At 42.8% G+C, this 27261-nt stretch overlaps 1 protein-coding gene across 1 annotated transcript in view; it reads right to left on the bottom strand.

Annotated features, from left to right (window-relative positions):
• LOC106586282 (contactin-associated protein-like 5) overlaps window positions 1-26847 on the bottom strand; it is a 79520-nt gene extending 52673 nt beyond the window's left edge. Inside the window, exons 1-3 of the mRNA XM_014173412.2 lie at window positions 26617-26847; window positions 17348-17458; window positions 10933-11126 (exon numbers count right to left, since the gene is read on the bottom strand). Coding sequence (XP_014028887.1) covers window positions 10933-11126; window positions 17348-17458; window positions 26617-26701 — 390 coding nt within the window. The 5' untranslated portion in view covers window positions 26702-26847. The remainder of the gene's footprint in view (window positions 1-10932; window positions 11127-17347; window positions 17459-26616) is intronic.
• Window positions 26848-27261: the final 414 nt, after the last annotated feature.

The raw sequence follows: 27261 nt of genomic DNA, 5'->3' as shown, positions 1-27261 counted from the left end.
TCATTGATTGATTGACAAAAAAACAACTGGAATGTTCTTCGTTTTTTAATTAATTAACTGAGGATTGATGAGTCTCAACTTCGGTAATATGACTTGAAATACAGTTGCGGCCAAATACAGTGAGCTCCTAAAGTCAAATCAAATCAAATTGTATTAGTCACATGTGCCGAATACAACAGGTGTAGACATTACAGTGAAGTGCTTACTTACGAGCCCCCAACCAACAATGCAGTTTTAAAAAATACGGACAAGAATGAGAGATAAAAGTAACAAGTAATTAAAGAGCAGCAGTAAAAAAATAACAATATATACAGGGGGGTGAAGGTACAGAGTCAATGTGCGGGGGCACCGGTTAATTGAGGTAATATGTACATGAAGGTAGAGTTATTAAAGTGACTATGCATAGATGATAACAACAGAGAGTAGCAGCCGTGTAAAAGGGGGGGGGATCAATGCAAATAGTCAGGGTAGCCATTTCATTAGGTGTTCAGGAGTCTTATGGCTTGAGGGTAGAAGCTGTTTAGAAGCTTCTTGGACCTAGACTTGGCGCTCCGGTACCGCTTTCTGTACGGTAGCAGAGAGAGCAGTCTATGACTAGGGTGGCTGGAGTCTTTGACCATTTGTAGGGCCTTCCTCTGACACCGCCTGGTATAGAGGTTCTGGATGGCAGGAAGCTTTGGGACAGTGATTTTATTGGGACAGTGATTATTTTGTTGTTGTTTTGGCTCTGTACTCCAGCACTTTGAAATGATACAATGACTATGAGGTTAAAGTGCACTGTCAGCTTTAATTTGAGAGTGTTTTAATCAATATCATGTGAACCGTTTAGAAATTACAGTACTTTTCGTAGATAGTCCCCCCCATTTTAGGGGACCAAAAGTCTTTGGACAAATTCACTTATATGTATGTGTATTAAAGTCGTCCAATGTTTAGTATTTTGTCCCATATTCCTAGCACACAATGATTACATCAAGCTTGTGACTCCACAAACTTGTTGGATGCATTCGCTGTTTGTTTTGATTGTGTTTCAGATTATTTTGTGCCCAATCGAAATGAATGGTCAATAATGTCTTATGTCATTTTGTCACTTTTATTGTAAACAAGAATATGTTTCTAAACACTTCTATATTAATGTCTATTCTACCATGATTACAGATAGTCCTGAATTAATCGTATATAATGATGAGTGAGAAAGTTCCAGACGTACAAATATCACACCCTAAAGACATGCTAACCTACAATAACAGAGGAGGTTAGCATTTTATGGGTGGGTATGATATTTATGCCTCTGTAACTTTCTCACTCATCATTATTCAAGATTCATTCAGGATTATCCATAATCATGGTAGCATCCACATTAATGTAGAGGTGTTTAAAAACATATTCTATTGTTATTTACAATAATGTTGACTCCAAAATGACACAATATATTATGTACCATTCATTTCTATAGGGCACAAAATAATCTGAAACAAAACCAAAACAAGTTCAGCAAATGCATCCAACAAATGTGTAGAATCACCCGCTTGGCACTCTTGCACCTTCCTTAATTAATTCCCAATTTTTCTTTAAATAAAAAAAATGTATAAAACATACGTTTTTTTCTCCACATGTTGTCATTGGATTGTCAACATTGCAGAACCCATTTAATTTTTGTAAACTTAAGTTTGCAATTTTTGTTGAGAAAATAAAGACAAATGGCATGGACACAATTATTGGCACCCAGGAATTAGCACAGCCTTTGGCCAAGATAACTGCCAACAAATGCTTCTTGGAGCCATCAATGAGCTTGCTGCACATTTCTACTGGCAATGTGCCCACTTTTCAGTAGCAAACTGCTCTAATTCTTCAATGTTTGAGGGGTAAACTCCACCAACTGCTGCTTTCTGTCACGACTTCCGCCGAAGTCGGCTCCTCTCCTTGTTCGGGCGGCGTTCGGCAGTCGACGTCACCGGCTTTCGAGCAATCGCCGCTCCATTTTTCATGTATCCATTTGTTTTGTCTTGTTCCCTGCACACCTGGTTTTCATTCCCCAATCAATTCATATGTATTTATTCCTCTGTTCCCCATCATGTATTTGTGTAGGATTGTTTGTGTTACGTATATTTTGATATTGTGGATATTGTTACGCGCATTACTTTTTGTCTATGTTCCGTGTTTTGGGCACATTTTATGTTATTTTTGTGCTGTCATTTTGACCGGAATAAAAAGTGCACCTGTTCACTCTGCTCTCCTGCACCTGACTTCGCCTTCGATTCACACTCCTAACTGTCACGGTTGTCGTTGGAAATTGAGGACCAAAACGCAGCAGGTATGTGTATGCTCATCTTGTTTATTAACTTCCAAAAAACGAACGTACAAAAATAACAAAAAAAACACGAACGATTGACAAACTGACAGTCTGGTAAGGCACTAGGCTAACACAGAACAATCACCCACAAAATACAAGACAAACACACCCAACTAATATAGGACTTCCAATCAAAGGCAACACCAAACAGCTGCCTTCAATTGGAAGTCCAACCCCAATTAACTCAACATAGAACCAGACACACTAGACTAAACATAGAAATACATAAACCAAAACCCGGAAATACTAAATCAAACACCCTTTTAACAAACACACCACCCCGAACCACATAAAACGAATACCCTCTGCCACGTCCTGACCAAACTACAATACTAATTAACCCTTATACTGGCCAGGACGTGACAGTACCCCCCCCTTAAAGGTGCTAACCCCGGAAGCGCCTTAAAAAAAAAAAAAAAAAAAAAACCCAAACAACAAAACCAAAATTCCCCTCTACTAAAGGGAGGGAAGGGAGGGTGGCTGCCGTCAACGATGGCACTGTGCTACACCCCCCCTCCCCAACCCACCTATATCTGGAGGTGGCTCTGGTTCCGGCCGTTCCAGGCTGTCGGGCCACTCTGGCATCGCCGGGGGGCAGTCGGGCCAGTCTGGCATCGCCGGGGGGCAGTCTGGCAACTCGGGACAGTCTGGGCAGTCTGGCAACTCGGGGCAGTCTGGGCAGTCTGGCAACTCGGGGCAGTCTGGGCAGTCTGGCAACTCGGGGCAGTCTGGGCAGTCTGGCAACTCGGGGCAGTCTGGGCAGTCTGGCAACTCGGGGCAGTCTGGGCAGTCTGGCAACTCGGGGCAGTCTGGGCAGTCTGGCAACTCGGGGCAGTCTGGGCAGTCTGGCAACTCGGGGCAGTCGGGGCAGTCTGGCAACTCGGGGCAGTCGGGGCAGTCTGGCCACTCGGGGCAGTCGGGGCAGTCTGGCCACTCGGGGCAGTCGGGGCAGTCTGGCCACTCGGGGCAGTCGGGGCAGTCTGGCCACTCCGGCAGTTCAGCGCAGTCTGGCCACTCCGGCAGTTCAGCGCAGTCTGACCTCTCTGGCGACTGTTGACTGGCGGGCAGCTCTGACGACTGTTGACTGGCGGGCAGCTCTGACGACTGTTGACTGGCGGGCAGCTCTGACGACTGTTGACTGGCGGGCAGCTCTGACGACTGTTGACTGGCGGGCAGCTCTGACGACTGTTGACTGGCGGGCAGCTCTGATGACGACTGTTGACTGGCGGGCAGCTCTGATGACGACTGTTGACTGGCGGGCAGCTCTGATGACGACTGTTGACTGGCGGGCAGCTCTGATGACGACTGTTGACTGGCGGGCAGCTCTGATGACGACTGTTGACTGGCGGGCAGCTCTGATGACGACTGTTGACTGGCGGGCAGCTCTGATGACGACTGTTGACTGGCGGGCAGCTCTGATGACGACTGTTGACTGGCGGGCAGCTCTGGTGACGACTGTTGACTGGCGGGCAGCTCTGGTGACGACTGTTGACTGGCGGGCAGCTCTGGTGACTGTTGACTGGCGGGCAGCTCTGGTGACTGTTGACTGGCGGGCAGCTCTGGTGACTGTTGACTGGCGTGGCTGGGTTGACGCACTTGTAGCCTGGTGCGTGGTGCTGGTACTGGGCTTACCAGATTATGAACACGCACCTCCAGGCTAGTGCGGGGAGCGGGAACAGGACAAGTCGGACTGGGTTGACGCACTTCCGGGTCCGCACGAGAGACAGGAGCTGGAAACCCAGGGCTATGGAGGCGCACTGTCGGTCTAGATCTTACCTCCTGCACAACCCGCCTTGGCTGGATGGAACTAGTAGACCTGTACGAGCGGGGTGCTCGTACAGGGCAGACTGGGCTGTGCAGGGGCCTGATGGTTGCCGTGCGTAGAGCGGGAGTTGGGTAGCCTGGTCCTCGGAGGCGTACCGGCGACCAGATGCGCTGCGCAGGCATACTCCTACCAGGCTGGATGCCCGCTCTAGCACGGCACCTGAGAGGGGCTGGAATAACGCGCACCGGACTGTGCGTGCGTATGGGTGAGATAGTGCGCTCCTCAGCGAAACATAGCGCTCTCCACCCCATACGCTCCTCCATATAACCACGGGTAGCTGGCTTCCGGCTCTTCTTACGCCTAGCCAAACTACCCGTGTGCCCCCCCCAAAAAAATTATTGGGGGTGCCTCTCGTGCTTCTCCCTCAGTGCGTCCATGGCCTCGTACCTACGCCTCTCTGCCTTGGCTGCCTCAATTTCCCACTGCGGGCGGCGATACTCCCCAGCCTGGTGCCAAGGTCCGGCCCCGTCCAGAACTTCCTCCCAGGTCCACTTCTCCCGCCAGTCCAACTCGAATTCCCTCTACTCCTTCTTCTGCGGCTGCTTGGTCCATAGTTGGTGGGTGATTCTGTCACGGTTGTCGTTGGAAATTGAGGACCAAAACGCAGCAGGTATGTGTATGCTCATCTTGTTTATTAACTTCCAAAAAACAAACGTACAAAAATAACAAAAAAACACGAACGATTGACAAACTGACAGTCTGGTAAGGCACTAGGCTAACACAGAACAATCACCCACAAAATACAAGACAAACACACCCAACTAATATAGGACTTCCAATCAAAGGCAACACCAAACAGCTGCCTTCAATTGGAAGTCCAACCCCAATTAACTCAACATAGAACCAGACACACTAGACTAAACATAGAAATACCTAAACATAAACCAAAACCCGGAAATACTAAATCAAACACCCTTTTAACAAACACACCACCCCGAACCACATAAAACGAATACCCTCTGCCACGTCCTGACCAAACTACAATACTAATTAACCCTTATACTGGCCAGGACGTGACACTAACACTTTCAGCTCTCGACATTGGTTATGGATGTGATTCATATCTATACTCTTCTCTGGCCACTCCAGAACAATAATTTTGTCCATGGAATTTGTCTTTATTTTTTCAATTAAAATGGTAAACTTAAGTTGGTTGTGCAATTGGTTCTGCAATGTTAAAAATATAATAACTAGGTGTGGGGACCAAACACTTTTTTCCTTCAATTTGAACTTATTTTTTTAAAGAAATAGGGAATTATTTAAGAAAAGTGCAGGGGTGCCAATATATTTGGCCACAACTGTATCATCTAAAGTACTTGACTGATTTCAAAGCACTGCATGGCATTTATACCAAGCGTAGAGGGGGGGGTGATAGCTTAAAAGCCATAGGCTGCTTATTCTCATCTCTCATTCTAATTCTATGGGCTCTACATCCGCTTACTTTAACTCACTGAAGAACGAATCAAATTAACACCACACGCTCCTTCCTTGCTTTAATTCTTAATAAAACCCATATTAATTACATAGACTAGAGTGTAGCCAGCCACTAAACTGTGGGCTGCCATAGTGTCTTCGTAATAGGAGACTGCTGAGAAAACAAGCTGCTGAGAAAACTATGTGATTTACAGTTAGAAGCTTGTGGTTAGTGAAAGGTAATGACAGACCAGAGGTTGAACCAGAGCCAGAGAGAGGGTTTATTTGCCTGGAAATCAAAGATGGTGTGAGATGAATTTACAACTGTCTGGTACAGCTTATTTATTAAGTACATTTCCAATCAAAAAGCATACAGTGAGGGAAAAAAGTATTTGATCCCCTGCTGATTTTGTACATTTGCCCACTGACAAAGAAATGATCAGTCTATAATTTTAATGGTAGGGTTATTTGAACAGTGAGAGACAGAATAACAACAAAAAAATCCAGAAAAACGCATGTCAAAAATGTTATAAATTGATTTGCATTTTAATGAGGGAAATAAGTATTTGACCCCCTCTCAATCAGAAAGATTTCTGGCTCCCAGGTGTCTTTTATACAGGTAATGAGCTGAGATTAGGAGCACACTCTTAAAGGGAGTGCTCCTAATCTCAGTTTGTTACCTATATAAAAGACACCTGTTCACAGAAGCAATCAATCAATCAGATTCCAAACTCTCCACCATGGCCAAGACCAAAGAGCTCTCCAAGGATGTCAGGGACAAGATTGTAGACCTACACAAGGCTGGAATGGGCTACAAGACCATCGCCAAGCAGCTTGGTGAGAAGGTGACAACATTTGGTGCGATTATTCGCAAATGCAAGAAACACAAAAGAACTGTCAATATCCCTCGGCCTGGGGCTCCATGCAAGATCTCACCTCGTGGAGTTGCAATGATCATGAGAACGGTGAGGAATCAGCCCAGAACTACACGGGAGGATCTTGTCAATGATCTCAAGGCAGCTGGGACCATAGTCACCAAGAAAACAATTGGTAACACACTACGCAGTGAAGGACTGAAATCCTGCAGCACCCGCAAGGTCCCCCTGCTCAAGAAAGCACATATACATGCCCGTCTGAAGTTTGCCAATGAACATCTGAATGATTCAGAGGACAACTGGGTGAAAGTGTTGTGGTCAGATGAGACCAAAATGGAGCTCTTTGGAATCAACTCAACTCGCCGTGTTTGGAGGAGGAGGAATGCTGCCTATGACCTCAAGAACACCATCCCCACCGTCAAACATGGAGGTGGAAACATTATGCTTTGGGGGTGTTTTTCTGCTAAGGGGACAGGACAACTGCACCGCATCAAAGGGACGATGGACGGGGCCATGTAAGGTCAAATCTTGGGTGAGAACCTCCTTCCCTCAGCCAGGGCATTGAAAATGGGTCGTGGATGGGTATTCCAGCATGACAATGACCCAAAACACACGGCCAAGGCAACAAAGGCGTGGCTCAAGAAGAAGCACATTAAGGTCCTGGAGTGGCCTAGCCAGTCTCCAGACCTTAATCCCATAGAAAATCTGTGGAGGGAGCTGAAGGTTTGAGTTGCCTCGAAACCTTAATGACTTGGAGAAGATCTGCAAAGAGGAGTGGGACAAAATCCCTCCTGAGATGTGTGCAAACCTGGTGGCCAACTACAAGAAACGTCTGACCTCTGTGATTGCCAACAAGGGTTTTGCCACCAAGTACTAAGTCATGTTTTGCAGAGGGGTCAAATACTTATTTCCCTCATTAAAATGCAAATCAATTTATAACATTTTTGACATGCGTTTTTCAGGATTTTTTTGTTGTTATTCTGCCTTTCACTGTTCAAATAAACCTACCATTAAAATTATAGACCGATCATCTCTCTGTACTTTTCTCCGTTCATATTTCCCTCGATCCTAACTAGTCTCCCAGTCCCTGTAGCTGAAAATCATCCCCACTGCATGATGCTGCCACCACTATACTTCACCATAGGGATAGGGACAGGTTTCATCTAGATATGATGCTTGACATTCAGGCCAAATAGTTCAATCTTGGTTTCAGCAGACCATAGAATCTTGTTTCTCATGGTCTGAGAGTCCTTTAGGTGTCTTTTGGCAAAGTCCAAGCAGGCTGTCATGTGCCTTTTAATGAGGAGTGGCTTCCGTCTGGGTACTCTACCATAAAGGGCTGATTGGTGGAGTGCTGCAGAGATGGTTGTCCTTATGGAAGGTTCTCCCATCTCCACAGAGGCCCTTCTCCTCTGATTGCTCAGTTTGGCCGGGCGGCCAGCTCTAGGAAGAGTCTTGGTGGTTCCAAACTTCTTCCATTTAAGATTGATGGAGGCCACTTCAATTCTGCAGACCTTTTTTGGTACCCTTCCCCAGATCTGTGCCTTGATGCAATCCTGTTCCGGAGCTCTATGGACAATTCCTTCAACCTCATGGCTTAGTTTTTGCTCTGACATACACTGTTAACTGTGGGACCTTATATGCAGTATACAGGTGTGTGCCTTTCCAAATCATGTCCAAGCAATTTAATTTACCACAGGTGAACCCCAATCAAGTAGTAGAACCATCTCAGTGATGGTCAATGGAAACAGGATGCACCTGAGCTCAATTTCGAGTTTAACCTGTTAGGGCTAGGGGGCAGTATTGACACGGCTGGATAAAAAACGTACCCGATTTAATCTGGTTACTACTCCTGCCCAGTAACTAGAATATGCATATAATTATTGGCTTTGGATAGAAAACACCATAAAGTTTCTAAAACTGTTTGAATGGTGTCTGTGAGTATAACAGAACTCATATGGCAGGCCAAAACCTGAGAAGATTCCATGCAGGAAGTGGCCTGTCTGACAAGTTGTGTTTTATCTTGGCTCTTTTTATTGAAGACTGAGGATCTTTGCAATAACGTGACACTTCCTACGGCTCCCATAGGCTCTCAGAGCCCGGGAAAAAGCTGAAGGATATCGAGGCAGGCTCTGGCTGAAACACTTTATCGCGTTTGGCAAGTGGCCGATCAGAGTACCTTGGGCTTAGGCGCGTGCCCGAGTCGACCGAATGCTTTATTTTCTTTCCTCTGTTTACCTAAATGCAGATTCCCGGTCGGAATATTATCGCTTTTTTACGAGAAAAATGGCATAAAAATGGATTTTAAACAGCGGTTGACATGCTTCGAAGTACGGTAATGGAATATTTAGAATTTTTTTGTCACGAATTGCGCCATGCTCGTGACCCTTATTTACACTTCGGATAGTGTCTTGAACGCACGAACAAAACGGCGCTATTTGGATATAACGATGGATTATTTTGGACCAAACCAACATTTGTTATTGAAGTAGCAGTCCTGGGAGTGCATTCTGACGAAGAACATCAAAGGTAATCAAACTTTTGTAATAGTAAATCGGAGTTTGGTCAGGGCTAAACTTGGTGGGTGTCTAAATAGCTAGCCGTGATGGCTGGGCTATGTACTCAGAATATTGCAAAATGTGCTTTCACAGAAAAGCTATTTTAAAATCGGACACCTCGATTGCACAAAGGAGTTCTGTATCTATAATTCTTAAAATAATTGTTATGTTGTTTGTGAACGTTTATCGTGAGTAATTTAGTAAATTCACCGGAGGTTTGCGGGGGGTATGCTAGTTCTGAACATCACATGCTAATGTAAAAAGCTGGTTTTTGATATAAATATGAACTTGATTGAACAAAACATGCATGTATTGTATAACATAATGTCCTAGGTGTGTCATCTGATGAAGATCATCAAAGGTTAGTGCTGCATTTAGCTGTCTTCTGGGTTTTTGTGACATTATATGCTAGCTTGAAAAATGGGTGTCTGATTATTTCTGGCTGGGTACTCTGCTGACATAATCTAATGTTTTGCTTTCGTTGTAAAGCCTTTTTGAAATCGGACAGTGTGGTTAGATTAACGAGAGTCTTGTCTTTAAAATGGTGTAAAATAGTCATATGTTTGAGAAATTGAAGTAATAGCATTTCTAAGGTATTTGAAAATCGCGCAACGGGATTACACTGGCTGTTGCGTAGGTGGGACGATTTGGTGCCACCTAGCCCAGAGAGGTTAATAGCAAAGGGTCGGAATACTTATGTAAATAAGGTATTTCTGTTTTAATTTTTTAATACAATTGCAGAAATGTCTAAAATCTTTTAATCGCTTTGTCATTATGGGGTATGGTGTGTAGACTGATGAGGAATTTGTTTTATTTAATCAATTTTAGAATAAGGCTGTAACGTAACAAAATGTGGAAAAAGTCAAGGGGTCTGAATACTTTCTGAATGCACTGTAGATCCCAATTATTGTTCAGTCCCTAGCAATCATTGAAAACAATTTCAAAGCACGTCTCCCAGGGTTTATACACTACACCAGCATTTCTACACCATGCCACATTTCCATACTGGAGTGTAAACAATGATTTTTTTTAAGTCAAAGAAGAGAATAAATAATAGAAGACAGGCTGCTGTAGCGTACTGGACACGCTGTTTGTCCTTGTAACTCCAACTACTATTCATTATCCACCATGAGAGAGAAACTTGTTCAGAAAAAAATGGCAGGAATGTTGAGTTGTCTCCATTTTCTCTCCTCATTCTTTTTCAGTGCTTCCAATTTAAGATTTCGTCACACTATTTGACATAACTGGGGCGAGCACAATTGCTTATAAAGAATGTATGTGCACACCAACATCATGAGGTACAAACAGGCAATTTTTTTTAGATGTTAACTCAATTATGCACACATGCTAGCCAAGTACTAGCTATAAAATCATAGTAGAGGAGGAATAGGATATATGTGGAGGTAGCCAGAAGTGTGTAGTGTACATCCACACATCCCAGACTATTGTCAGACTTAACAAAATGTTTCCTTCACAAGGATGTGAAACAATGAGATAAAAATTGAGTTACAGAGTCTGAATTCTCCTTATCGTTTTCCCACAAAGCATGGTACCTCTGGGGAGAGCAAAACAAAGACAGAGATGTTTAGCTATCTACTCTCTCTCACACACCAGAGGTGGAGGACACTAACTCAAGTACAAGAGAGGGACCTAATGTCTTATTTTATGAGGTGTACCCTTGCAGCTCTGACCTACTCTGAGTTACAGCTCAATACACAGCTACTCACTCATCCTAGTGTGCCAAGTGAAAAGAAAAGTCAAAACTTAGATTATTATTTTGAAATCGATGTGACTGACTGGGTTGAAACCCGTATTAGCCCATTGAGCTAAAGCCAAGGCAATACCTCAGAATAGCACATCAGTGAAGTCTTCACAATGGCAACAGTAAATCTGCAGTATGATGCAACTCACCCCCACCCCGTCCTCCTGTCGGTACTGCTTCCAGGCTTGGCCTGTGTCACTGAACAGCAGCAGGTAGCCGCTGACCCAGTCTGAGCTGCCGTAGCGCCCCTGTGTGGCGACGGCCGTCACCTCCATCCTGTCCCTGAGGTCCAGCTGCAGCCACGGCTGGCTGTCTGTCACCTGGGGAGACCAGCCTCCCGCTCCTTGGGAGACCAGAGAGAGAAAATATCATATTTTAGCTTTCTGTCGCTGCACAGTTTGGATCGAATTGTGGTCGGTGTTTTGTCCAGTAACCCTTAACCTGTAGGCCTTGCCTGCATGCAATTGATGCTGAATTCTTGCATTTCTGTCTGCATGGGGAGTATCCTGTGAATGCTAGACTCCTCTGTATACTGTATGTGAGGTTTTTCGATTGCTGTGGAATATTAACTAACGCCCTCTATCATGCTGTCTAATAACCCCCTTCTATCATGCTGTCTAATAACCCCTTTCTATCATGCTGTCTAATAACCCCCATTCTATCATGCTGTCTAATAACCCCCTTCTATCATGCTGTCTAATAACCCCCTTCTATCATGCTGTCTAATAACCCCCCTCTATCATGCTGTCTAATAACCCCCTTCTCTCATGCTGTCTAATAACCCCTTTCTATCATGCTGTCTAATAACCCCCTTCTATCATGCTGTCTAATAACCCCCTTCTATCATGCTGTCTAATAACCCCCTCTATCATGCTGTCTAATAACCCCCTTCTATCATGCTGTCTAATAACCCCCTTCTCTCATGCTGTCTAATAACCCACTCTATCATGCTGTCTAATAACCTCCTTCTATCATGCTGTCTAATAACCCCCTTCTATCATGCTGTCTAATAACCCCCTTCTCTCATGCTGTCTAATAACCCCCTCTATCATGCTGTCTAATAACCTCCTTCTATCATGCTGTCTACCGTAAATTCCGGACTATAAGCCGCAACTTTTTTCCCAGGCTTTGAACCTCGCGGCTTAAACAATGACGCGGCTAATATATGGATTTTTCCCGCTTTCAATTTTTTTTTCTCCAAAAAAACACATTCTGTGACGTGCTCAGTTTTTTGGCGGCATGAAAGCTTTCATTAGACCAATGAAATTGCCGAACGGGTTAAGGTCAAACAACATTTTTTGTTTACTGTTTAGATTAAATCGAGCGCTCTCAAACTTCCCATCATTCTGATTACGGTAGTAATTTTGTCACCCTCATCATGGCAAAGACACGGAGAAATGCATATGATGCAGCTTTCAAGTTGAAGGCGATTGATCTGGCTGTTGGAAAAGGAAATAGAGCTGCTGCACGGGAGCTTGGTCTTAATGAGTCGATGATAAGATGTTGGAAACAGTAGCGTGAGGAATTGACAAAAAGACAACTAAAGCTTACTGCTAATTTTACATTTTTTGTTACAAGCCGTGTTTCGTTAAAGCCTATTTATTTTTGTTACAAGCCGTGTTTCGTAAAAGCTTATTTATTTTTGTTACAAGCCGTGTTTCGTAAAAGCTTATTTATTTTTGTTACAAGCCGTGTTTCGTATAAGCTTATTTATTTTTGTTACAAGCCGTGTTTTGTTAAAGCCTGTGTAAAGTTAATTTGTTTCAATGTACCGGTAGGCACCTGCGGCTTATAGACATGTGCGGCTTATTTATGTTAAAAATTATATATATTTTTTAATTCAGTGGGTGCGGCTTATATTCAGGTGCGCTTAATAGTCCGGAAATTACGGTAATAACCCCCTTCCATCATGCTGTCTAATAACCCCCTTCTATCATGCTGTCTAATAACCCCCTTCTATCATGCTGTATGAAATGGAGTGTGAAAACACTATTTTGTTTAAATAACCCTCCAGCCACCCTATTCATAGACTGTTTTCTCTGACACCGCACGGCAAGTGGTACCGATGCACCAAGAATGGAACCAACAAGACCCTGAACAGCTTTTATCCCCAAGCCATAAGACTGCTAAATAGTTAGTTAAATAGGTAACCAATAGCTACCCGGACTATCGGCATTTACCCTTTTTGTTATTTAGCTCTTTTGACACGCTGCTGCTACGGTTTATTATCAAATCAAATTGTATTGGTCACATACACATGGTTAGCAGATGTTAATCCGAGTGTAGAGAAATGCTTGTGCTTCTAGTTCCGACAGTGCAGTAATTTCTAACAAGTAATCTAACAATTCCCCAACAACTACCTAATACACACAAATCTAAAGGGGTGAATGAGAATATGTACACATAAGTATATGGATGAGCAATGGCCGAGCGGCATAGACAAGGTGCAGTAGATGGTATTAAATACAGTATATACATGTGATGTGAGTAATGTAAGACATGTAAACATTAATAAAGTGGCATTTTTTAAAGTGGCATTGTTTAAAGTGACTAGTGATCGATTTATTAAAGTGTCCAGTGATTGGGTCACAATGTAGGCAGCAGCCTCTCTGAGTTAGTGATTGCTGTTTAGCAGTCTGATGGCCTTGAGATAGAAACTGTTTTTCAATTTCTTGGTCCCAGCTTTGATGCACCTATACTGACCTGGCCTTGTGGATGATAGCGGTGTGAACAGGCAGTGGCTCGGGTGGTTTTTGTCCTTGATGATCTTTTTACCTTCCTGTGACATCGAGTGCTGTAGGTGTCCTGGAGGGCAGGTAGTTTGCCCCCGGAGATGCGTTGTGCAGACCGCACCACCCTTGCAGTTAGCCTTGCAGTTGTGCATCTGTTAAAGTTTGTCAGGGTTTAGGGGGATATGCCAAATTTCTTCAGCCTCCTGAGGTTGAAGAGGTGATGTTGCGCCTTCTTCACCACACTGTCTGTGTGGGTTGACCATTTCAGTTTGTCTGTGATGTGTACGCAGAGGAACTTAACATTTTCCACCTTCTCCACTGCTGTCCAATCGATGTGGATAGGGGGGTGCTCCCTCTGCTGTTTCCTGAAGTCCACGATCATCTCCTTTGTTTTGTTGACGTTGAGTGAGAGGTTGTTATCCTGACACCACACCTCCTCCCTGTAGGCTGTCTCGTTGTTGTTGGTAATCTAGCCCACTACTGTTGTGTCGTCTGCAAACTTGATGATTGAGTTGGTGGCGTGCATGGCCACGCAGTAGGGGGTGAACAGGGAGTACAGGAGAGGACTGAGCACACACCCTTGTGGCGCCCCAGTGTTGAGGGTCAGCGAAGTGGAGATGTTCTTTCCTACCTTCACCATCTGGGGGCGGCCCGTCAGAAAGTCCAGGACCCAGTTGCACAGGGCGGGGTTGAGACCCAGGGTCTCGAGCTTTTATGATGAGTTTGGAGGGTAGTTTGGTGTGGAATGCTGAACTGTAGTCAATGAACAGCATTCTTACATAGGTATTCTTTTTGTCCAGATGGGATAGGGCAGTGTGCAGTGTGATGGCGATTGCGTCAACTGTGGACCTGTTTGGGCGGTACGCAAACTGAAGTGGGTCTAGGGTGGCTGGTAAGGTGGCAGTGATATGATCCTTGACTCTCAAAGCACTTCATGATGACAGAAGTGAGTGCTACGGGGCGGTAGTCATTTAGGTCAGTTATCTTTGCCTTCTTGGGTACAGGAAGAATGTAGCCATCTTGAAGCATGTGGGGACAACAGATTGGGATAGTGAGCGATTGAATATGTCTGTAAACACACCAGTCAGCTGGTCTGCGCATGCTCTGAGGTCGCGGCTAGGGATGCCGTCTGGGCCAGCAGCGTTGCGAGGGTTAACACGTTTAAATGTTTTACTCACGTCAGCCACAGAGAAGAAGCGGGGGGGGGGGCTCAGTTTTTGTTAGCGAGCCGCGACGGTGGCACTGTATTATCCTCAAAGGGGGCAAAGAAGGTGTTTAGTTTGTCTGGAAGCGTGACGTCGGTGTCTGTGACGTGGCTGTTTTTGTTTTTGTAGTCCGTGATTGTCTTTAGATCCTGCCACATACGTTTCGTGTCTGAGCCATTGAATTGGGACTCCACCTTGTCCCTGTACCGGCATTTCGCTTGTTTGATTGCCTTGCGGAGGGAATAACTACACTATTTATATTCAGTCATATTTCGAGACCTCTTTCCATGGTTAAATGCAGGGGATCGTGCTTTCAGTTTTGCGCAAATGCCTCCATCCATCCACGGTTTCTGGTTAGGGTACATTTTAATAGTCACAGTGGGTACAACATCTCCAATGCACTTCTTTATAAACGCACTCACAGAGTCAGCGTATAGGTCAATGTTGTTCTCTGAGGCTGACCGGAACATATTCCTGTCCACGTGATCAAAACAATGTTGTTGCGTGGTTTCCGATTGGTCAGACCAGCGTTGACTGGTTCTCGTCACTGGTACATCCTGTTTGAGTTTCTGCCTATAAGACGGTTCGAGCAAGATGGTGTCATGGTCGGAATTTCCGAAGGGAGGGCGGGGATAGGGCTTTGTATGCATAACAGAAGTTAGAGTAGCAGTGGTAGAGAGCATTAGCCCTACGTGTCGTGCAATCAATATGCTGATATAATTTTGGTAGCCTTGTTCTCAAATTTGCTTTGTTAAAATCCCCAGCTACAATAAATGTAGCCTCCGGATATATAGTTTCCAGTTTACATAGAGTCCAGTGAAGTTCCTTGAGGGCCGTCTTGGTGTTCTCTTGAGGGGTAATGTACACAGCTGTGACTATAACTGATGAGAATTCTCTTGGTAGGTAAAATGGCTGGCGTTTGATTGTAATGAATTCTAGGTCCGGTGAGCAGAAGGACTTGAGTTCCTGTATGATGTTATGATTACACCATGAGGCATTAATCATAAAGCACACACCCCCGCACTTCCTCTTCCCAGAGAGGTGTTTATCTCTGTTGGCGCGATTCATGGAGAAGCCCGGATGCTGAACCGATTCCGACAACATATCCTAAGAGAACCATGTTTCCATGAAACAGAGAATGTTACAATCTCTGATGTCTCTCTGGAATGCAACCCTTGCTCGAATTTCGTCTACCTTTTTGTCAAGAGACTGGACATTGGCGAGTAGTATACTCAGAAGTGGTGAGTGATGTGCACGTCTACGGAACCTGACCAGGAGGCCGCTCCGCCTGCCCCTTCTGTGGCACCGTTGTTTCTGGTAGCCTACTGGAATTTGATCCATTGTCGTAGGTGGTGGTGTCACTGTTAATGTACACCTGTTGTTTATGAAGCATGTGACAAATAACAATTTATTTTATTTGAAATGCATCAATGTACTTGATATAGTCCAAGGGCCATCCACCAAAAAAGGCTTCAGAAAAGGCATTTCGTGACCCGGGAAAAAACACTGCAAAGTTTCAACATCATTACGTAGATAATTTTATGTATATGAACACTGTGTGGTTAAAACGTTTAAAAAAGTTGCACATTAATGAAATATTATAAATCAAAAGTACGATTTTGAAATCATAGCACATTTTGGGTAAATTCCCCTAGCAACATTATGAGGTTGCAGTGTCACACCTTGGTTACAATTGTTACACACGTTCTGTTGTCCAAAATTGCAGTTAGCAACATACTGTATGTACCGGACCAGAGGAAATAATACGAGATAAGAAGCTGTTGAAAGGTGCTAAATAAATTTGTCTCAGATGCCAGAACATCGCTGATGTAGCTGTCAGTACCTTGAATGTTTTGAGAGCTGTGTTATCTAACAAACATTGCTGTCTTTAGTTTCGCTAACAGACAAAATAAATGATGGCCCTTGTAGGCTAAATACTACTGTTAAAATGTCTTATATTAACTACGAAAAACATGGTTAAAACCTATTTCCTCATTTCGGGGTTCATCTGGATCAGTCAAAGACCGATAACCTGTTGCTTGAGCTTATGCAAGGGCAAACACCGAACGCACAAATAGATCTGTGTTCTGTGCACCAGTGGTAAGAAGGTGAACCATAGCAGCAAATTACCCAAGATGCGCTATGATTTTGATGCAAAAAAATCATAACTTTTGTTAACAATAACAAATGAATGTGCAACTTTTACAAGTTTTGAACCACACTGTGTTCATATTCATAACATTATCTATATAATGTTGTTGAAATTTTGCCGTTTTGTTTCCTGGGTCACGGAACAAAACATTTTTGGTGGATGGCCCTTGGACTAATATGATAAATACACTGGTGAATAATAACCTCAGTATCTACATCCAAACATTCATGTGAAAGTGTGATATGGCGGTGCTGTGTACAATTAGTAGATTCAGACCCCACAAGCCGCCCAGTTATCAAGCAGAAGAAACAGGTCAGCTCCGACAGAGATGTTTATTACTCAGCTGCTGTGGGCTGGGACTCAACACCATGGGAGCAGATGAGTTCTGAATATTAAACCAGAGTCTCAGTCACAGAGAAAGCATCATTGTTCAGAAACTTTAAATAAAAAAAGATAACTTTCCATTGTAACTCACCATCTCTTCTGTTGATCTTGGCAAAGTGTGGAGCGTTACTGACAGAGGACTGTGAGGAGCTCTCTAAGGAAGCTGGGGGTAGCATGGATACCAATGGGCCATTACAAATATCTGTAAGAGTAAAAAGGAGAGTATGCTGTATGAAGTTCATGGTTGGGTAGAATATATAGAGCTTTAGCACCATCATTATCTACTAGAGCAGGGGTGTCAAACATACATAATAAAAAATAAAATAATATTAATACATACATATATATATATAATATACTGTATACACTGAGTGTACAAAACATTAGGATGACAGACTGACCAGGTGAAACCAGGTGAAATATATGATCACTTATTGATGTCTGTTTGCAATTTTATGGAAAATTATGTTTGTGTCTGCAAGCGCAGCACAGTATGGGGTCTAAACGCAAGTATTGCTAAAATAGCGGGGCTGCCTCACTTAACCACTCCACAAATCTCTCCCCATCTCTCCCCAGCAGTCCATTAACTCAAGCAGTGACCCCTAAAAAGAGGACAGTAGAATCCACAGTACCCTAGGCAGCCCTATGTGTTTGTGTGCGTGTGTGTGTGTGTGTGTGTGTGTGTGTGTGTGTGTGTGTGTGTGTGCATGTGTGTGCATGTGCGAGTGTCAGTAGTGTTCCTCCTAATCCATCAGATTAGATCACTTCCACCAGGCAGAAGGAGATTAAGAGGTCAGTGATCTGAACTTGTCGGCCTCATCTTCCACTGATCCAGCCCTGCCTGCCGGGCCCCAATAAGAGCAGTGAGTGGGGTGGAGCTCATTCACTTAGCTAGCTACTGCACCACAACTCTCCTTTGTCGTTTCCACTGAGCAGTGTGGCTTCTGGAGCATCACTGTGTGGCTTCTGGAGCATCACTGTGTGGCTGCTAAAGAGAATCTCAGGACATAAAAATAACTGGCAACAGCTTGATTACAATGATCACAGTACTCTCTCCATCAGTGACTCATTCATCGATTTCTCTCTTTACATCATTTTGTTTTGGATGCCATCCACTCCATGTTGAATTTATCCTGGAAACATCTGCAGTAACTAATGAACATTCATCTGGTAGACAACAACTTCATGTTGAAAATGACAGCAGGAGCCTGTTTGCGACACTTTGGAAGTATCGTTGAGGACAGCCCACCACATTTCAGCAGACCTGAATTGACTGCACTTATATCACTTGCCAGCAGATGTCTCTAAATGTTGATTTACAGATTGACTCAAGTGGATACATTTTTTTTTTTAAAGGATATAGATATAATAAAAAAACAGCTTAGAGACACCAGATATATACATGCAGCAATATAGCCACAGATGCCCAACTTTTGAGAAAAATCCCATAATTTCACAAGGACATATACATTTTTATCCTGATGTTATTAAACATTGTGTGGCAAATATGTTTTCTGTTTAGTGAAAATCCTTATATTACATTGTAGCCATTTCCTGCAGTCAAATGACCAAATCACCTCTAATGGCCTAATGGGTGGAATGTAATTCCTATTTTTCCTAATTTCATAAACTTGGTCAGATGGTTTTGTTATATTTCATTATTTTGTGATGTATATAAAGTGTAATATTCGGATGCAACCTCAACATGTAATACATTACAACTCTGATTTAGCCCAGTGTCGTAAAAGGTTTTAATCATCCCTGCCCACTACTTAACCACTCTAAGCATGACTCTGTCTCTCTCTTTCTATTTATATCTATCCATCTCTTTTTATCTCTCACACAATCCATCAGGCTCTGGGGATCATGCAACCCCTTTGAAACAAAGCAAGCACCTTTGATCCTGACAGCCTTCTCACAAACATCTTCATCAATGTCAGGTTAGTCTTTCACTTCTGTAAAAGTACCTGCTCCATTTCATCTGATGGTTACACCAAATCTTAACACACCTATGAGACCTTTGTACAGTGGGAAGGGTACACCAATAATATGTTTATGTCACAGCAGCATATAACGTAAAGCAATCGGCAAGGACATAACTCTAAGAGGCCCCTGAATACAAAGACAATTACGGTAGCTCACTTATAAAATGTGTGTTTTATGAACAGTGTTTCTGTTTATAGCCTCCATCTAGTTATTTGGCACCGAGCCAATAGCTGGGCTGTCAATCAGGAAGAATTATGGGTAGAGGATGATTTGCCTGCAAAGCTGCACTGCTCTGCTCAGTGCCTCCTTGCCTTGGGATAATTGAAAATCTATCCTAGCTATGAATGCGATCATGCCACGGCACACTCGCTATGCAAAGTGCTTGGGCTTAAATCTTAAACACTCACTCCCATAAGCAGACACACACACACACACACACACACACACACACACACACACACACACACACACACACACACACACACACACACACACACACACACACACACACACACACACACACACACACACACACACACACACACAGAGATGAACAGAAACAAACACAAACAAAGTTGGAAAAGAAAGCTGAACCAGGAACCAGCCCTTTCTATAAACTCATAGCTTGTACAGTAGATCCTGACAGGGTACAGCGACACCGTGATTCTAGTATCCACACCAGTGAGAGACATCTTGACACCTCCAGGCTAGTAGAACATAGCTGGGGTTATCAGTGATAGTGTTTGGGATAAAAAAATAAAAGAACCTGCACTCCCTTCCACTTCCCTCTGTTCCCCAAGGTGTGCCATCATGCAGTGATGCATGATAAGATAGATGGCTGTGAACACATTTAGATGCACACTGTGAGCTCTCTTTTTTCTCCTTGGCCTATACACTTCCTCGAGGCCCATAAAGAACATATTTTTGTCATGTAACACAATGACCCATACTTAATTTAGTGGGAAGACTATTCAAGTGGAAGGAAGTTAGGCTATTTTGAGGTTGACAACATCAATATGACTGCAAATTAGAGTACCAAACCAAACATAATTTGTGAGTTTTATTGTCAGTTTTGGAAAAACAACCACATTATCTAGTCAAACTTGATGGCCACATTTAGCTCATTCAAATCCACAAAATACTGCCCTTGATTCTGCTTTTCACACTATATTTATTCAAGTTTTTTGGTAGATCTCAAACGCGACTTCCAAACCCAATCTACTTCATCTAACTTGCTCTCTTCAAAATGTGCAACAACATTTTACAACACAAAGGCCCCTGAGTTGACTTCCATCCCTCACACTGCTCATTAGCCAGCATCCTCTCCTAGTCTTTGTGCTAAACAAACAGCGCTCCACAAAGAAATCAAGCTCAATTACGCCAACAAACTGCCTTTTGTAGCGTATGCGGCTGGAATATTTTTAGCTCCGTTTCAGGCCCCAGCACACCTGCCGATGACTAGCAGCATGGTCAGAGCAGAAGTTGTGGGGCTGTTTAAATTCTGAGACTAAATGGAAGAAAAAAACTGCTTTTGCAACAGCTAATGGCTATCCAAATAAGATCCTTAAATCCTAAATCCATTATTATCTCTACGGAACTATATGGAGAGACTTGAAGAAGACAAAGATGCTCAAATGAGCTTCCTGTGTGCTAGGCACAGCAGGCACCGTCTACCCCCCTGTCTACCCATGATGCATCACTCCAAAAGGATCCAGAGGAACAATGACATGATCCAGTAAAGAATGGATGTATACCTCCGGGTAGTATCGATAAAGCAGAATACGATACCTCACATGTATTTATAGACTGGTCCCATCTCATCTCTGTTCAGGCAGAAACATTGACTATGGCTGAGGTATCGGTTGACAATTAGCTACAGACGCAGGCTGAATTTGAGGAAGTGCCGGTCAATACATGTGATTGAGAAACATAGCACTCTACTGTAGCACTTAATTTCCAATAATGTGTCTGATAGAGTGAGCAGCAAAACATAGTTTAGAGAGAAAGTGTTGATAACTGATCTGAAGGCTGATATGTTTAGGTTTACTTACAGACCGAGCGATCACATGACCATCACACACTTCATAAATTCAAGAGATTTTACACTGCTGGTGAGAATTCTCAATCAATGCACAAAGGAGAAGTAACACATACTGTGAAGCATTGTCAACCACTCTGTTCATTTTTCATATCATCATCAAGTTGGCAGAGATGGCGGTGTAGCTGCTCTTTTGATACATATCCCTTTCTGATTAGTCTTTCTGGTTGTGTCACCTCTGTGTGATACACTACCCCACACTGAACTCACCATTAGCCAACACTGTGTGTCACTATGCAAAGAAACCAGAGGTTACTGGCTCATTAGCCCCTGGTGAATACTAGATTGGAAAAGAGAGACTCCCATTGGACAAAAATGACAGCTTGGCTTCTATATCCAAGCAGCCCCAGATGGTGGGCCTGATACGGCCATCCTCTCTCCTGCCTGTGGAAATGTCACCAAGACCGCTTACATTTAAATACATGCAGATTAAGTGTTGAAGGCTCACCTTCATTAGAACTGGGAAATAACTCATACAATACTTTCTGGAGAAATACATTTAAAAGCTGTCCAAAATGGTCAAAATAAAGACAGCAGGTTTCAGATTAGATAAATGTTTGACTGTTGGCTTTCAGAACATCAATTCCCAAACCCAGTTGTCCTAATTTGGTCATTTTGTTACGGAAGCTATGCTGCAATAGCTACCTGTCTGGCTCAATCATGAGTCCTGCTCAAAACGTTTGCACGATCCACCTGTATCATCAAGCCCTGGATCATCAATTGAAAACTGTGTGTATGAGATTCCTTCTCACAGAAATGAGGAGTTACAGAGTAATAGCTACTGACAGAAAATGTCTGGCGGTATTCCCAAGTTTAAACCGGGCTTCCTGTCTGCTCGGTCTACTTTGCAGTCAAAGCCCTGCATAGCACCAGTGTTCTCTTATCGGCACGGTCAATAGTAAGTGGTCACTTGTAATCCTTAGCAATCCTTTGCCAGTAACACCAGAAATAAACAGAAGATGGCACTTACGGTCTATACAGCTATTTGTAGCATATTCATTGCACTCTATAGATCGGGAATGGTGTACCATCAGTGTGAGAGCGATAGGATTGGAAATGCAAAGGCCTCCACTGGCGCCACATTCATCAAATAGATTTTTCCTCTCCCGGGGGGGCAATAAATTATTGCTCTAAATAGCCTTATATCATATATTGTTCGTTTTTTGGAGGGTTTGGTTTTAGCATTGCGCAAAAGCAGTTAGCTCTCCTCTGTCCAGACCAAATATATGTATCATAAACAACCCTAAGATAATACAATTGTGGCACATCCTGCTCACATGATTTTAGGTGAACACACAGGCTGGAAAAAAACTTTGGAGATGCATTCAAGATGAAAATACCTTGGTATTTTGACTGACAATGATTTATCGTTTAAAAAAAACATGACTGAGCTTGTTAAGAATTGAATTTTTTATTTAAATAGATCTTGTCTCTCTCCAGTCAACAGGAAGCAGGTTGGGCAGTCAACCCTTCTACCTGTTCTTTATTATGGTGATACTATTTATCAAAGTGCCTCTACTCTCAAACCCTTGGATTACGTTTTTTATAGGGCCCTTCGTTTTATCACAGGAGACAGTTTTATTAGTCATTACTGTATTCTTTACCAAAAGGTTGACTGGAGAGCACATCATTACGCTCTTTTTGTTTACAAAGCCCTGCTCCTCAAACTTCCAACTTACTTAACATCACTGTTATTAAGACTTAAAATGACATGTTATCAAACCCGTTCACTAGGTTGGTTAACTCTGGAGACTCCTTGGTGTCTCGAGAGTTAGGTAAATTAGCCTATCATTTCCTTGGACCTTACGTGTGGAATGATCTACAATACACTTTAAATTGGAGGAATTGGTGCCTCTAGTGTATTTACGACAGTTGTTAGGGGACCTTTTTACTGAGAAATGCTTCTGTTTTTTGGTGTATTGTTGTGTATAATAACATGTATTTTATTGTGTATATGAATGTGCATTTTGAAGTGTATTGTGGTGCTATACAGGGCTCATCTGGAAAATAGACCTTGGTCTCAGCATTGACTCCTTGTCAAAATGAAGGTTAAATACATTTACAGTGATAAAATAGGCTTCATTCTCCCTACAGTATTCAGCACATACAGTATATTATGTGTGGCCGTGGGGCGATCACATGAACAAGCACAAGTGTATTGTTGGGGAGCAAAAAACAACACCGTACAAAGATATTTTTACATAATGGGGTGTACCATAGCAACAACTAGGGAGATATTCCAACATACATACATATCATTGGTTTAATACTGCCATACCCCTTTCTTTATTCATTAGCTTAACAAGGCATGCTCCTCGACCATACTATCTCTGAATACATTAGGCTACATTCAAGGGTGAGTTATCTGTTGACTCCTGTACCAAACGTAACCCCCGTCTATAGCACAAGCCGGAGGTTGCCAAGAACTGCATTCTAATGTGATGATCGCCAACACCTAGAAAGAACCACAGTCTTTTTTCTTGGCATTTCAAATGAACAACACGCTCCTCGAAGTCACACATGAAAGGAAGTGCAAAACAGCCCCATCCATCCACATCCAGCTATCCACATCCAGCTATGCACACTCTAAATAGAACAAAAGACAGAGAAACATGTTTCACTTAATTAACCATGTAGTAATTGAACTCTAACTTCTGGGAAACATGTAGGAATCTCTATGAAAAAGGCGTATTGAAAAGAAAATCTATTGTAATCAACCTGATTCATAGACTTCTTATTGTCTATGTGATTCTTGGCTGTGTGTGTCGGTCCACACAATGAACAAAGCAGAACATGGATGAGAGTACCGTTGCCTTTAGGAGTGTACCAGCCCCAAGTCACACATTCAATAACCCTATCACCAGAGTAGCTCATAAAATGCTGCTGTCTTTATCAGTGGGTGCCCTTTCATTTGGATATTTTGTTGAATGTCAATCTGTGTTGCTGTATGCCATCTACCATACCACTGGGGAGATAATATTGGTCTATCTTTCCATATTTAACTGCACGTGTGCTGTCCATCTCTGATCCACTACCAGCAACAGTAATGACAGCACTATACTGTCTAATAAATTACCATAATTGGACCATTACGTGAAGTCAGATATGCTAAGGAAATCCAGAACCATTATCGAGAAGGGAAAACATTTAATTGGATAATATGTGTAGTGACTAACATCTAATTTTACTTCTACTGTGTCCCATGGCCTTTCCATGTTCTTACATACAGTATGCACTGTACATCGACCCATTCATGTGATGTACTTTTGAACACTCATTGCCTATGGCGGTTTGGATCTCCCAGGCTCTAGCTAGCTGAGCTCTTTCTCCATACTGACTTGACTAGTTAAATAAAGGTTTACATTTAAAAAAAAAAAATTATACAAATACTGGAGAATTCAATCTACACATTGGAGGAAGTGGGAGCGCCCTACTGCTGTGTTATGCCTCATTTATCTCTTGATGAATGCATCACCCTTTTATGAATCTCTACAACAGTAGGAGTTCCTTTCATTCTAGAGACTGAGTGAGTGCCTGCTTTGCATTAATCAGCAAGTAGAATATGGTGTGGACTCAGGACTGCTTTTACACACGCATGCATAGTCAATATAATGCTGTCATCTTTGCTGCATTGTGGGATGGTACAGTACTTTACCAAATGTACTTCAGTAAGTGCCTCTGCTATGGGATATAATTTACTCTGAAAGGTCTGCTCAAAAAGATAATACAATCAGAAACCGAACGGAAAATCCAAGCAAATAAAACATAGTATGGTGTTGTCCGTGTGACTGTTTACACTGTTAGTAATATAAGTATGTGGATAATATTGTGGGCTATAGTAGCTGTGATAGTATTACTGTAAACCTGGAGCAATATTCCACCCACAGAGGCATGGTGAAGTGAGTGATATCAAGAGACAGCTCTGGTAATGAAAGCCCCCTCTGTTTTCATCCAAAGGCAACATTCAAAATCATAATTTCACTCCCAGCAGGAAACTTTCCTTTTCAAGCACCACACTTTGGCCTTTATACAAATAAGATAAGGCAAATGATAAAGCAAGTCCAACCACCTGCTGAATTTCACTGTGAACCATTTGAATAGCACTAAGATTACAGGCCCACGGGCCCAGCAGCATATGCTGGAAATCATTGGATGAAATAGGTTATTTAGTAGATGTTCAGTATCAATTATGAATGTTTGCAAGAGACGGATCCGGTAGCCTTCATAGGACACTAGACCTAGGAGCATGAGGACATGCTCCTCTGGGAGGATGTGGCTGCCATTATCTCTGTCACCTGACACAGGGGCCACACAAACCACCCATGATGGATATTGGGCTTCTCCTTTTGTTTCTCAAAGGTAAATATGAGAACGACCATTTGCTTGTCCTCTAGGAGAATCTAGCCATTTCATCTCTGAGCAGCATGTCAATTCTGATCACTGGATACATTTGAGTGACCACAAGAAGGTCATAAATTAATAATCTAGCTGTCAGTTTAGCTAAATTCACTGGGTTACATCACTAGAATAAACTGCTTTTATGCCTTTCTCACAGGTACCAGGTCTCAAAGCCACCCATCAATTCTATGTTTTGGATAACAATTAGTATTTTCAGTTAATTTCCTTCAATAACTTAATGAATGATGCACGAATCAATGATATAGTTGTTTAACATGTTTGATATGGAGTTATAACAAATCCTTACCGATTTTGCACAATACACCACTTATCCTCCACCTAAAAACTCAGGTGAGGAAGGACGACCACTAGCGACGACAACATCAAAACAACAGGACTAAACAGATGCTGGCACAACAAATCAAAGACAATTGAATGTTAATTTAATACGACATATCAGAGAGAGAAACAAATGCCAACGATGCTGTGAATGACAATAGGGGTGAATATAATTTCCACCAAATTATGTTACTGCTAATTATGCTGCAATAATAGGTTATAGAATATAATTTACTGATATTTCAGTAGCCAAATCAAAAAAGTGTCATCTTAAGCTACACTAGAAAGACAATTGACAAAGGAATCCAATGTATCACGTTATATTTGCAACTCACGGCCCTACACCTATACATTTACTTGTAAAAAGAAACATAGCTATAACGTTATTATCTAGGGTTTTGCTTCTTCGGGCATTTCAGCATACATCTATGTTTTCATCCATATGAGTCATAAGACTACACAGCAAAAAGCGTGTCACAAAGCGCGCGCGGTTTCATTTCCAAAACCAGTGGTACTGGTAAGCAACTTCTGATACTCACAGTGACTGGCGGCGGACGCAGAGCTGGAGACACTCAAAAGACAGACAATGAAGATATATAACCGAGACAGCTTTCGCAATTCCATTCTCCCTACTGTGATATATCCTTATGTTGTAGGAAGAGAGTAAATCTCATGAAAGCGATGCCTTCAAGTGTCTCTAGCGCGGACGGAATCATGCAGTGTGTTTGAAGCCCAGTGGAAAAGTAAACCACTCCCCCATCAGCAGTCCTTCATAGATGCTCAGCCCGTAGAATCTCTCTCTCTCGCGCTCACTCCTTCTCTTTCTCTCCTCTCTCAACGTATATCTCTCTAGTATTTCATGAGTTGGTTTCAAGTAATGGCCGTTCTAGTATTTTTCTTGAAGTATGTGCGTGTGTGTGAGTGATTTTGTACAGTAGTGTAACTAGTTTTGCCGCTCCTCTTGCTGCGCTCTAGACCATTTCAGCACCAAAGTAGCTGGACATCTACAAACTGTCAAGCAGGAGGAGGCTCTGGAGTCAAAATGAGTGAATGTTCATTTGGATAAGAGTATGTCAACATTAAAATGTATGTAAGAGGCTATGAGGGGGAAAAAATATTGTTTTTGATGCAATTCGTTTAAAATATATCTGTGTATGGTAAAATAAGATGAGGAAATTACATTA

This window comes from Salmo salar, chromosome ssa25 (assembly GCF_905237065.1).
Source record: "Salmo salar chromosome ssa25, Ssal_v3.1, whole genome shotgun sequence".
Classification (NCBI taxonomy): Eukaryota; Metazoa; Chordata; class Actinopteri; order Salmoniformes; family Salmonidae; genus Salmo; species Salmo salar.
The sequence above is the reverse complement of the archived record's forward strand: the minus strand, read 5'-3'. Positions and strand labels throughout refer to the sequence as shown.